Below are 13,845 nucleotides of genomic sequence, written 5' to 3'. Positions count from 1 at the left end.
ATCAAACATCCAATCAGATTTCCCCAACTTTCTCATAAGTGTTGGTTTATTTGAATTAGGAACCACTCAGTGCTTTTGGCTAACATAATCCCTTAAATCTATCAAATGTATACTAGTTCCTCCTCCCTCATTTGTTTTCCCTCCTTGCCATTTATTTGTTGAAGAATTTCTTACATTTTGGATTTTGTTGATTATATCACCATTTAACATGTTGCTTCATTGATGTGCTTCCTCTAAACTGGTAATTAGCTTGAGATGCTTGCTCCAATTCAGGTGCAAATTTTGGGGTGTGTGAACATTTCACAGATGTGCTGTGTATTTCCTTTTGCATCCTATCTGGAGGCATGTGATGTCTGATTGTTTTAGTAATGTTAAGAGTGATCACTGGGTTCATTCAGGTGTTTTCTGCCTGATTTATCCCTTTTAAAATTTAAAAAACGGTATCTGGTACAACCCCTGTCATCATCTAGGGGTTTTAGCAGTCACTGATTATCACCTAAAAGTCCTTTATTTCATTAAGGTTTGCAACATGGAGTATTTTAATTCTGTCATTTCTTCTTTATTCATTAGCTGAAATTTTTTGGAAAAGAAGAAATGGTTATTTGGTAATCCTGATACATATAGGTCCAACAGAAAATGAAGGAAAAAATACTTTCTTTTCCTCCTTGCTCTTATTAGATTTCAGAATAATGAGTTGGTGCCCTAACATCCTCCAAAGGTCATGAATGAGGGGTTTTTTTTTCCCAGAGGGAAGGTTTTTTTTTACTTATAATTATGAAAGTATGGATTTTTAACACATTTGAATGTTCAATACTTTGCAATTATTTTGCTGTTGTTGTTGTTGGTAAGATTGTCTCATTTTTTGCCAGTAGAAGCCTCTTCAGGTTGGCTCTTGTGTCCTTCTGACAAGTTGCCAATTGTTTATGATACCTTACTTGCTTTCTGGTCCAGAGATGTTTCAGGTCAGTCTAGGACACTTCCTGCCCTAGACTGGGAATCAACCATTTCTTTAGGGAGTTCTGGTTCCTTTTAGTGGAAAATGGTATTTAGTGATCCCAATTTGAGCTACTGCTACTGGATTTGTCTCACAAACTTTTTGTTTCAGTCAAACATGTTGGTTGAGATGGAGTCATTTATTCATTTGATCAAAACACTGAATTCTAAAACAAAGTAATTCTGATACTCTGTATTGATTGCTGCTTCCTCAGAAAACCCCGGCCTTCCACAGACACTGGCTGAGCCCTTGCTCTGTGCACACATGAGCACTGTTGAATGACGGCGGTTTTACCAGATACAGTGTCTGCCCTCAGGTGGTCATAGTCCATAAGGCCCCCCCCAAGTGCACACCCAAAGAGCAGTCATGGACAGAGTGGTGGGGTGCTATGGGTCCCACAGTAGTCAGTGGGGAGCTTCTAGTTTTCCACATTTCTCCTGTTCCCCTTCAGTTGGAGAAGAGATTGAGATGACCCCCATGGTGTTTGCTAAGGGTCTGGCTGACTCTGGCTGCTGGGGGGACAAGCTCTTTGGGCGCCTGGTGAGCGAGGAGCTACGAGGGGGTGGACACGGTTGTGGCCTTCGGAAGGCCTCCCAGGCCAAGGTCATCTACGGGCTGGAACCCATCTTCGAGTCAGGCCTCACGTGCATCATCAAGGTGTCCAGCCTGCTTGTGTTTGGGCCCAGCAGTGAGACTTCTCTCCTGGGCAGAAACTATGACGTCACCATCCAGGTACTGTCCCATCCCCCTGCCCCATCCTTCCACTCTCTCATCCCTCCCCTTCCCAGCCTGGGTCCTATTGGGAAGCCCAGTATGGAGGAGGAAGCCACCTTAGTCTCAACTTTACCTCGACGAGAGCCTGAGATGTAGTCCAGGCTACATCTTTGGGGCTATAGTTTTCAAACTGTATTTTTCAGCAGAAAACTTTCTTCACTGCCCTCAAAGATATCTTTCACAGAAGCCTTATTTGGGAGTTAAAAGGGGAGTGACTGTGGGCGGGGTCGGTAGCTTGCTCTCTGCAGTGTGGCCCCTGGGGCATTGCCATCTATCACTAGGGCTCCAGGAAACACACTTTGGAAACCACTTTGAAAACAAGTCCAAAGCCTCTTGTTTTACAAATGAGAAAAATGAGGTGCAGAGTAGGGAGGAGGGTAGGAATGAACCCCACCTCCCCCAGGGCTGGAATCCTCCCTGCAGCCTCTAGCAGATGGCCTTCCCACTAAGAGCCAGGCACGATAGAGAACCGGGATGCTTCCTTGCTGATCAGAGTTGGTTCTCTTCAATCCACAGGGGTGCAAGATCCAGAACATGAGTCGAGAGTACTGCAAAATCTTTGCGGCTGAAGCCCGGGCTGCACCTGGCTTTGGGGACGTGCCTGAGTAAGTGCACAGGGAGGGGGCCATGCAGTGTGCAGACCTGTTGACTTGAGCTTCTGCAGAGAACCATGATTTCACAGCCTCCTGGGGGCCTTCTGAGTAATGGCCATGTGCAAATGGGCCCCCAGCTAACCCCATGCTCAGGTCAATGGTTCCACAAAATCTAGAAATAAAGACCTCAAGATTCACTGCCCACTTTAGAAGAGCTTCTGCTCTGGTCTTCAGTCTCCTCCCACCCACCCTAATTCCCCACTCCTTTGCCCAGTTTTTGCTGATTGCAGAGTTTGGGCACAGCAGGTTCTGGGCCTCTCTGAAGGTGATGGGGTAGGCTAAAGCTTCCAGGCAAACTGGTCAGGATTCTAATGTGGTAGCTGGGCAGGGTCAGTGTGGATTTTTGTAGGAGTCAGCTACACATGGAAATTGTTTTCATTTTGAGACTTGGAACTTCAACTCTTGAGTATTAGGGTCTAGCTGGCATTGAGCACAGTCTGGTTGAATCCTCTCAGAGGTATTCCTTTCTGTTTGGCACATACAGGTCTTAGTCCCTCACTCAAGCACAGAGGCCTCCTGGGGCTATAGCAGGGTTCAGTTCTAATCCCACTGACCTCAGAGAATGGAGGAGACCTCCATTTCCTTTCCTGAACTCAGGGTGGAACCCCCCTTCCTTGCTGTCCTTCAGGCTTAGAGCTGAGAGTTCTCTTCTTGGAAGGGCCTTCCTTTTGGATCCAAGATTGTAGAATTAAGGTGGAGGGAGGAGCTCTCTGGGGCCATACTTCCTGCTCACTGCAGGGTGACACTATGTTTAGGATCATCCCACTGTATCTGATCTACCGGCCTGCAAACAATATCCCATATGCTACCCTGGAGGAGGACCTGGGCAAGCCCATGGAGTCTTACTGTTCCCGGGAATGGGGCTTCGCTGCGGCTCCAGCAGCATCTAGCAGCTCTGAGGCCGTGCAGAAATGCCAGGCCTTCCAGCACTGGCTGTATCTGTGGACAAATGGCAGCTTCCTTGTCACAGATTTGGCAGGTACGAGGGTGTGAGGTGTGCATGTACATGTGCAGGAGAGCATGCGGAGGGGCAGGGTCACAGTTCTCGTTTGCTAGTGTGCAGCGCACTTTTGCACGTATTCTCCTTTGCTTTCACAGTAACCTTGTAAAGTGCATTGGACAGGAACCACTTTGTATGCAATGCTAATACATATCAGGGCCTCATGGAGCCTAGTCTATAACTGCAGTTGTATTTAAAGGAGTACACTCCAGGCTTCACTTAAAATTAAAAAGGAATTTACTTCAAAGACCGTTACATGGGATCTAATTCAAACCCCACAACCGCGTTTTCAAAATCTCCCTTTCCTTCTTCCCTGCAGCTCTGCTCTGAACTTTCTTACTCTCCAACTTCCTAAACTCTCTCTTCCATCCCCGCACACATAGCTTTGCAGTCTCCTCCTTCCCCGCTCCCCCCTCTGTCTTTGGTAGCTTTTTATTATGTAAACAAACTTAGTCTCTCTTGCTTCTTTTTAGTTTATTTCTATTTCTCTCATTACTCAGATTCTCCCCAACAAAGGAAGGCCAGCAAGCATGAATTCTCCTTCCTTCTTTGACCACGCCTCTCCAGGCCTACTCTCTGTAACCAGACAGGGCAGGGGAGAGGAAAAGAAAAAATTCTCTCTACAGTGAGAGGACTGGAATGCTGGGAATATCACACACTATTACATTTTATCCCTGATGTAAATAAGTGAGAAAACCAAGGGCCAGAGATAGAAAACTGGCTTGAATGTGCTTTGCACTGGGGTTAAAGAATAAATATTAATACAATAAATATTGTATATACAACTCTATATATTGAAGGGAGGGGGGCTAGTAACACATTAAACCATTATCATTCACTCTATTTGTTAACTCATAAATTTTTCTTTCCTTCCTTCCTTCCTTCCTTCCTTCCCTCCTTCCTTCCTTCCTTCCTTCCTTCCAACATTACTAAATATTGGGAAGATAAAAAGGTGAATTAGGAATAGCCATTGTCCTCAAGAAGCTATGATAAGTATACCAATTTCTACAATGAGATGATAACATAATATAGTAGAAAGACTTGAGAGTCAAAGACATTCAAGCCTAGGTCTCATCATTTACTAGCTGGGTCTCTGTTTTACAGAGAAGAAAACAAGCTCAGACAGGTTAGATCATTTAATCTCTCTGAGCTTCCGTTTCCTTTCCCTCTCTAAGAATAATCATATCTTCCCTGCCTATCTCTCAGACTTGTTAAGAAGATTAAATGAGACTGTATTCATGAAAGCCCTCTGCAAACCAAAATTCTGTGCAAGTGTAAGGGATCATCATTATTATAATGCAAAATGGAATGTGATAAATGCTGAAAGAGAAATGACAAAGAAATTAATATTTATTGCATAACTACTGTGTTTCAGACACTAAGTTGTAGTCCTACACCTACTGTGATCTTCTCAATTCCCCTTCAAGATGGGCAGCATTATCCCTACTTTTACTGTCGAGGATTAGAGATAGTAAGTGACTGGCCAAGCACACACAGCTCCAAAGTGACAGAGCTGAAATGTAAATCCAGGTGTGCCTGGTTCTCAAGCCCACATTTGTGCCACTCTATTATCCACGGGTACTCAGGCCTGTTAGTGAGAGGTAGGTTCCTGGAGGAAGGCAACCGGACAGTGTACAAACAGGGAAGGAGAGTCACAGGCCTGACGCATGAATGCTAAGATGCTGGGGTGGCCTGGCCAGGGTGGGAAATGTCTCCTTTGTCACCACTTGCCTGGATCTGTTCTTCAAGGCTGTCTTAACCTAGGAGCCCATCTGAGCTTCTTGAAGTGCTTGCTTCCTGCCTTTATGAGTAGGTGGAAGCCAGTCTTATCCAGTGTTAACGTTTCTGCTGGCCCAGCCCTGAAATACCTTCACATTTCCACCTTCTCCCTCTTGCCCAGATGGGCTAATCTGTTATGAGGAAGGAGAAAGTTTTAGCTCAAAGCCGGAGGCCAGCTCAGTTTGTGACCTAATCTCATCCAGTGGAGGCAGGATTGCACAGCTGGAAGACTTTTGGATCTAGGAGTAAGAAAGACTGAACTTTGATTCACGGTGGTCATTGCACACAGACAGTGTTCAATTATTAAATGAATGAATAAATGTGACTTTGCTGCAGTCACTTAACTTTGAGCCTATCTCCTCACCTGTGAAAATGGGAATATTATTACTACTAATAATACAAAGATACCCACACTGCCCATGAGACAGGCCAGGGTGATGCCCAATGAGAGGGTACCTGAAGATGTGCCCTGCAATCTGGCAAGTTCCCATCTAAAGTGATATCCATCTTGGAGACATGGGGGCCCTAGAACCAGTCCAGAATGCCATCAACTCCCCACTCTCTCTCTTTTCAGGGGTTAACTGGAAAATGACTGATGTGCAGATTGCTACCAAACTGCGAGGGTGAGTGCTTCTTGGGGACAGAATGCCCTCTGAGAGTCTGCTCAGGGTGTAAAATGTCAAAGTTCTTCTGGTTCTCCATCCCTGAGGTGCTAGACCTGTGACCAAAGAGTCGCACTTGCACCCGTGGCCATGTAGTAATGTCTCAGGGGCCACTGATCCCCACCTGCTGTGCCCCTGACCCCAGATCTGGACCAGTAGCTCTTGACGCCCATGCACAGGACCACCTACGGTCCTGGGCTCTCAGTGTACCTGCTCCTCTTCCTTCTCACTTGTGAAAGCTCATCAGGATGCAGATAAGCAGGGCCCTGTGAGTAGAGTGGTGAGCTGGAGTCTGCTCTAATTTATGTTAATAAGGCAGATCATCCTCACACCGAGTGATGTCCCACCTGATGAATTCCACAGGCCAGGGTATAATGAGACCTCAGTTTAGAACTGAGGTTTTGGATGCTGCCATCTGAGGTGGCCCCAGGTGGACTCCCCAGCACCCCGAGGTAAGGTAGGGTGTACCTTGGGCACAACACCCTGGCTGTGGCCACCCCACAGTCTGTCCCCCAAGGACTCTCTCTCTGGGTGGGACTCCTACTCAGCTCTTACTATTTGGCTGCAGATACCAAGGCCTCAAGGAGAGCTGTTTCCCTGCCCTGCTGGACCAGTTTGCCTCTTCCCACCAGTGCAACACCTTCTGTGAGATGCTGGGGCTAAAACCTCTCAAGGGCCCTGAGGCTGCCCACCCCCAAGCCAAGGCCAAAGGCTCCAAGAGTCCATCTGCTGGCAGGAGGGGCCCCCAGCTGAGTCCTCAGCCCCAGAGGAAAGGCCCCCCCAGTCCCCAGGGCACCCGGAAGAGTGCCCCAAGCTCCAAGGCCACCCCTCAGGCCTCAGAGGCAGTCGCCACCCAGTTACTGGGACAGCATCCCATCCAAGATGGAGACTCCAAGGCCCAGGGCATGCGGTAGCCCCCACAGGAGGCTGGGGGCCTCCACCCAGCAGCAGACCAACAAGGAAGCAGCTCGAACCGATGGAGACGTTCCCAGTACAGGACTAACTGGAGCAGGTGCACTGAGGAGGCACCACTCGGGGCCTCTGCCCGCAGCCTCTCCTCACTCAGCTCCTCATCAGATGCTTGGTGCATGACACCCTGCCCGGTGGACTCTCCTGGTGCCCTCTCCTGGTGCCATTGTCACCGCGGCTCCCAGGGCCTACCTCCCAGGGCCTGGCAGCCTAGCCCTCCTTGAAGTTTACACTGGCCACTGCTGGAGGCTCCCTGAGTCCTCTGCATGAGTTCTGCAACCAACCCCTTGCCCCAGGCCCTGCCGTGAATGTTGTACTCTGGGGGCACACAGGCCAGCACCTGCCCTTTCCCCTTCACTTGGCCCTGATCCCTCCCTGTCCTCAGGGCTCCAGACTTCCTCTGCGGTGTCCGGCCTGGTGACTCTCAGGGTGTCTTTTCCTTCGAGTAATTTTGCCTCATTCATCCCAGCTTATCTTGCAACTAACCTGTCCCTGAGCCCGAATGGGGCTCAGGGGCCTTCCAGAAACTGTCATATCCTTGTGCAGTGATCTTTGGTGATGTGTGTTCATGCTCTTCCTTCCCCCATCACTCAGGCACTCAGTCACCTGCTTCCCATGCTCCCTTGCACCCTGTCCCCCATCCCTGGCTTTGAGCCCAATTGCAGCCTGTTGCCTGCCTTTCACTGAGTTCTGTTTGTTCCCCTGCCCGAGGGCTTCCCTAGCCTGATCCTCACCCTACCCACCATACCTAGGTGAGGAGCAGACCCTCTGTCTCTCAGCCCACCCCAGGACACTCCTCCCCTACTTCTCCCAGGCCCTCTGCCCGTGAGGTGAGAGCTGGCATGAGGGTTGCATCAGCAGCTGTGGCCAGAGGGAAGGTGTTGACTTTGTGGGACCTTGTGCTCCGTACTGAAAGGAGGTGGGGTCACAGTGAATTTCACATCCCCTCTTGACCAGGGATAGAGGGCTGGGACTCTTCTCCAGAGGGTATGCACCTGGGAGGTGTAGGAAGAATGCAATCCACCCATGTGCAGGGTGGAGGAGTGTCTCTGTGCCTGGGAATTAGGACCCCTGCCCCTAACCATTAGCTCTTGACCCTGGAACTCCAGCTCTGGGCCTCAATATAGGTTCCCAAGGAATTGCTGTGCTCGGCCCAGCACCCTGGGCCCTTCCTGAGAACCTTTCCTTGAGGCCTGGGATGGGGTGGGTCTGGAGCTAGCCTGCTCCCCTTGGAATGCAATAAAGGCAGCAACTGTGTATCTTGCTCGCCCTTATCTGGTGTGGTTGTAGGTATATGGGGTCAGGGTCCCATCTCCCCAGGCAGTTCTCTGAAGGCGTCCTACAGTCCCTGGACCCACTGGAAAAATGAATCCATGTTTTGGATCCTAGATCCATGTTTTGGATACTGAGGCATTCAGCCTCAGCCTTCCGTGGCCACAGCTAGACAGTCTGTGCTTCTTGTACTAATGGAATGATGGCTTGTGCCCCTTACGAGGGCTCTTAGGCCTTTGGAATTGCTCATTCATTTGGAAGAGGAATGCAAAGGAAGGAACCCAGGAAGGAAGAGCAGAGCTGGGGCTCTGGGGAAACGCCCAGTGTCTTTGGCTGCCTCCACTGGGACAAGACCAGCCCGGGGGACGACCAGCTCCTGCCTCTCAGCTACTCACTGACTGTTTCTTGCCTCCCAAGCTGCAGAGGCTTCTCATTCCCAGCCCCACCCCATCACCCAGGCCTTTCCTTGCCTGATCTTTACCCCCCTCCATTTGACATTTCTGACTTCTCTACCTCCTCTTGTGCTCAGGTGACTCTGCCCACTTTTTCCTCTTGCTCCCAACTCTCCCAGCCTGCATATCCAGATTGCCTTGGTGAACTGAGAGCTGGAATATTGTTGATTTATTTATTCATTCATCCATTCATTCGGCAGACATACTGAGCAGACTTACTTTATGCCAGACCCTGAGCTGACCACCGTTGGGAGGCAAAGATGCATGAGGTGGTCTCAAAAGAGGCACTTTCCATTAGGTTTCTTGCGTTTTGAGCAACAGAAATGGACTTGGACCTTCATGGGAAGGGTGTTGGGGGTAGTTCACAGAACCAAAGGAATAGCTGAACAGTTGGTCTTTAGAAGGGCAGGAGCCAGGGTAGCTCCAGAGCTTGCCTCCCAGGAGCTGCTGCCGTTGGCTCCAGTGGGTCTCCCTCCACTCAAGGTTCAAATTCCTGTCCTGGAGCTCAGGGCATCGTGGACTGGGAGAGAGGTCGTTTTCCAAAGGATGGGGATTCTTACCAGAAGAATGGTGGAGGGTGGAATGGTAGAAAGGGCTTGGCAGGCAACCACAGAAGATACCCTGACACATACACACACACACACGTTTCTTCCCATCTGATGCACTACAACTCTCTCACAACCAAAAGCAAATCGCTTTCTGCATGAGGAGACCATTCAAGGTCATAGTCAATGACTAAGTCCAGGGATAATGACCAAGGCTACCATTCTCCAAAGTCCAGTGTCACTAATGATACTCTTCCCTCTTTTATCACAATCTCCTTTTGAAATTCTGCAACCTGTGGAAATTATATAACCCAACAAAAAGGGAAGTATGAGTAAAGGCTACGGTCCATTTCTATAACTGGTTATGAGAACTAGTATTTATGACTAGGGATTTTTTTGCCCTTTGGAGTGACCCAAATCTTCAGTTCCAAAGTCCAGTTCCTAAGCAGTCCTGCCTGTGTGGCAGACATTAGCCACTGGACATGGCAGTACCAGGAAGCACTTTAGGAAACCCCCACGTCCATCTGTACCCTGCCCCCTTTTAAGTAGCCGCAATCATATTTTCCCTTGATAGAGTTAATCATCCTAGCTACTCCTACGTGTCACTATATTTACTTGTATCCTAGATATACTCCTATCCTAGCTATGTGTGGCTCAGAGATACAAGCAACCTGAGATGGCCAGGTGCCTAGGCTTCTAATTCACTTGAATCATTACTATGAATTTTTGAAGATATGTTTTCTTGGGAACTAAAACCTCTACACCAGTCTGGTCCTAAACCTCAGATATGAGAAACGCATTGAGATGTAGTGATAACATGCCCCTCTTCACCCTGCTTCCTAGCCTGTAGGAGAAATAGCACCATGAATTGGTCGCCGGTTTGGAGCTTATGCTACATCTTGCAGGCCTTACCCAACCTTGCAAGGTATTGTTTTCAGCTGGTGCCGTAGCTGAGTTTTCAACAAACCATTTCACCATATTATCAAGCTAGCTGCTTCTAGACTGTGGGGATCCTGACAAGATGAGCAAAGGCCATAGGCATCAACCCATTACTTTGCTATAAAGTGTATTCCCTGGTTGAATGCAATATGTGGGGATACCAAAATGCTGTTTACAACAGTTGATAATTCCATGGATTTTGATGGGAGAGGCATGATGGGTAAGGAAAGCAAATCCAAATCCAGAAGAAGGGCCCATAATGGTCAAGGTAAGTTCCTGCCCTGTTAAAGCCACAGCATAAGTGTAGATTGAGGCGAGCTCAGCCGTAGGACAGGAGGAGGCGTTATGGGAGAGTGAGTGACGCCCACACACAGCTTGCCTGTGCCTCCAGAACCCTATCCTGGAGCATTCACCTAATGCTGGTGGCCATGCCTGATTTTGGCTGGGTGGATCCGACAACCCCTGTTCATAAGGGTCAACATGGCCACCTGGTAGGCTGTAGCCAAGCAGTTAGACTCCCCAGAGCCCAGTGGCAAGTCAGAGGGCTGTGTGTCAAAAGGATAATAGTTACTTGTTGGCCAGCGTATCACTTGATTCTAAACTGTGGGTTCTCCTGCCATATTTTTAAAATCAAGACTTGTCACAATCTCCATGTGGCTCCCCAATATGCCACAGACAGATCCCTCAAGCACCACTGGCTCTGCCAGGTCATGTGGCCTGGTGGCAGAATCATTTGTGCTAAAGGCTTTTCCTGCTGGAGAGCCTTCACTTGCTCTGCGCCCTGCCCAAAGCTGGCAGTCTTCTGGGTCAGTCAGTAAATGGGTTGGAGCAAGGTGGCCCAAACTGACAATTTTGCCTGGAATTGGGCCTTAGAGGTAAGGAATTCAAAATGTAGGAATTTGTCCTACATTAATGGAGGATCTATTCTGACCTCAATAGACCCCTTGATCCCCAGGAACTTTATCAAAGGAACAGACATTTGCATTTTCACATGCTTTATCTCCCACCTCTTGACTCACATATATATTTCTTACCAAAGCATCTAGGGAAACTGTTGATCTCCAGACCCTATCAGCATGATGCCATCAGCATGCTGGAACATTGCATTGCTGAGGTCAAGGTCCCTGTGAGGCAGTCTGTGGCACAGAGCTGGACAGCTAAGATAATATATATCATTCAGCAGGACAGCAGTGGAGTACTGCTGCCCTGCCAGCTGAAGACGAATTGCTTCTGATGTTCTTTGCTCATCAAAATCGAGGAAAAAAATGAATTCACTAGATCAAAGGGTTCATACCAAATGCCAGGAGCTGGATGAATTTGCTTTAGCAAGAAGACCATTTCTGGAACAGCACCTGCAATTGGAGTCATCATGTTTTAAAGTTTACAACAATCCAAAGACCTCCTGGTGTTTTGCACTGGCCAGGCTGAGCTGTGGTAAGAATCACTATGACTTCACTCTCAAATCTGATAGTAACACTAATTTCTACAATTCCCTCACAAATACGGAATCACTTTTGATTTACCATTTCGGTCGGGAGGGGGAATTCTGATGGCTTGTGCTTCTCCTATCCTATTATAGTCATTCTTACCCCGCTAATCAGAGCCATTGTGGGGGTTATGCGTGTTTCAGAATATATCCATTTCAACTGTACACTCAAAATAACCTTTCATTGGCTTTGAGATTCCACTGGGTCTACTATGGCGCAAAATTTAGTCTATTAAACATCTCTATGGATTGGCAGACCACATGCTCTTCTATTGTACCCAGAAATTGGACTTGGCTTGGAGCCAGTGTCCTACAAAACCCCTCTCCCCAAGTCTGAGTACTTTCCTTTCCTTTCGGTTCCCAGATAAGTGAACACAGATCCCTTTGGGGAAGGCTGCAAGGAAGGTTAACAATATGCATCTAAGTGTTAAAATAAGGTTTTTCTTCAAAGATATTTGACTTCCTCTCCATTGAAAGTCTGGAAATTAAGTGGGAGATTTTGACTCTACCTTGGCAGCTGAGACAGACCTCTTTGCCCAATCAGAAACCTTTGGTTACAGTAGTAACTAGCTGGTATCTTAGGCACTGTCTGGTCTTTTTCATTCCTGTGCCCCAATGATTAATTAACCACAGCTAGGGGTCTGGTTTCCACGCCCATGTCCATTATGATGACTCCTCTACTGTGTTCCTTCTGTCTATCTCTGCTGCTGAGATCAGGAAGTTCATTTCATAGGAGCTCTTCCAACCAGAATTCCAGGCCTAGAGAGGAAAGCCAGCAGAGCCTCGCCAATTTCTCATGGCAGGGAGTGAGACCATCTTCTGGGTCATGTCAGAGGACAGAGGGCAGATGGGCTGGATGCATGTCAGGGACCCAATAAAGCATTCTTGTTTCCTGAAATCTGTGAGTTCCTGCCTTTCTTGGAATTTTGGTCTTTTCTTATAATTTAGCATGGGTCAGTATTTAGTCCAGATTTGTATTATCCACCCCCATCTATAGCCCCCCTCCCCCTGCCCAAATGGTAAGAACTGTATCTGGCTGTATGAGCTTCTATAGAATCTCTGGTGAGTGAGAACATATCAATAAACAAAACCTGAATCAAAATTCTGTTCTGCTATCTTGGTCAAACAGCCTTAAAAAGTTTCCATAAATTTCCTCTATATTTTTTGGCAATGTATATTAGCTAGCTCATACAGTTTCTTCTGGGAGTAACTCTTCTTTTTCCTGATTTGATTCTGCCTCTCATCCCCTGGGTTATGTTGACTGTGGATTCTGGTTACTGGCAGACCAACAGTGTTGTGTGGGACAGGGTCTGGGTCTCAGTTTTGTACCTTGATGTTGTCAGTACCCCTGAGCTGATCACACTCAGGGAGCGTTTCATTCATTAAACTTACAAGGAAGTGGAATTTTCACACTAAAAACCCACCTTGCTAATTTTTTATGAGACATGTAACCATCCAGAAGACTGGACACTTTACCTGACAAGGGAATTCTTCCCTTCTTCTGAAAGGAGAACTTCAAGGGAAGCCAAATTATCAGAAGGTTGTTTGAGCTGAGAACAGTCAGACAGACCTCAGTTCAAATCCGCCTCTACTATCCATGTGAGCTTGGGCTTGTTGCTTAAGCCCTTGGAACTGAGATGCACGTGAGTGATTGGAGCTATGATTGGAGCTAGCTCTAGGTAGGAGTGTTAAGAAAATTCAGCTGAGTAAATTTAAAGATCTAATTGGTCTTATTCATGAATTGGGCAGCATCGCATCTGGCAAGCATCAATAGAAAGGAGCTCTGAGGAGGTGTACAAAGTGGAAGGTTTTTAAAGGCAGAAAGAGGGTGGGACCATAAAGTCATAAAGGAAAGAAAGGATTATTTCAGGCAAGGTCACCTTCCCTTGGGGGAAAAGGAGAAATCTATCATGCAGATGAGATGACCTCACTGTGCTCATCAGGTAATTCCAGATTGATTGGTTAAAGGTTGCATTCCTGGGAGTGGCTGAAACTGTAGTAGAGTCTTGGTTTGCTGTCCTAGGGACAAGTGACTCCATTTTGTGCCTGTTGTTCCTTTTTTTAATAGAGGCATCGCCTACTGACACCCAGGGGTCCTGGAATCCATGAGGCACTGTCCTCAGACCTCAGAACTGATGTGGTTCAGAGATGGCTCTTTCCTATTATTTCCAAAGGGCAGCGAGAGATAGCAGCTATCGTCTACTCAGCCTCAGGGGATACATCACGCATGAAGATGAAGGACCTTCATGCGTGATGTATGAAGTAAATCACTTGAACGAGAATCCCCATCTCAGGCTAAGGAATCTGCTTAAGATGCATC

The 13,845-nt window shown here is 47.7% G+C and overlaps 2 protein-coding genes across 5 annotated transcripts in view; both read left to right on the top strand.

Moving 5' to 3' along the window:
* The window catches only part of ALPK3 (alpha kinase 3), a 48,662-nt gene extending 40,572 nt beyond the window's left edge, over positions 1-8,090 (top strand). For 3 of the 4 annotated variants that reach the window (XM_061179886.1, XM_061179885.1, XM_061179884.1), the window contains 5 exons: positions 1,446-1,726; positions 2,285-2,373; positions 3,177-3,400; positions 5,775-5,823; positions 6,431-8,090. In XM_061179886.1, the coding sequence (XP_061035869.1) occupies positions 1,446-1,726; positions 2,285-2,373; positions 3,177-3,400; positions 5,775-5,823; positions 6,431-6,776 (989 nt within the window). In that variant the 3' untranslated portion in view covers positions 6,777-8,090. The remainder of the gene's footprint in view (positions 1-1,445; positions 1,727-2,284; positions 2,374-3,176; positions 3,401-5,774; positions 5,824-6,430) is intronic. The other variant, XM_061179887.1, reaches the window with a different exon arrangement.
* A 103-nt stretch (positions 8,091-8,193) lies between these two features.
* Positions 8,194-13,845, top strand: part of SLC28A1 (solute carrier family 28 member 1) — a 73,736-nt gene continuing 68,084 nt past the window's right edge. Inside the window, 1 exon segment of the mRNA XM_061179888.1 lies at positions 8,194-11,473. The gene's annotated coding sequence lies outside the window, so the exon portion shown is untranslated.

The sequence above is a fragment of the Eubalaena glacialis genome, chromosome 2, assembly GCF_028564815.1.
Source record: "Eubalaena glacialis isolate mEubGla1 chromosome 2, mEubGla1.1.hap2.+ XY, whole genome shotgun sequence".
NCBI lineage: Eukaryota > Metazoa > Chordata > Mammalia > Artiodactyla > Balaenidae > Eubalaena > Eubalaena glacialis.
Note: the sequence above shows the minus strand (reverse complement) of the source record. Positions and strands in the feature narration are given on the sequence as shown.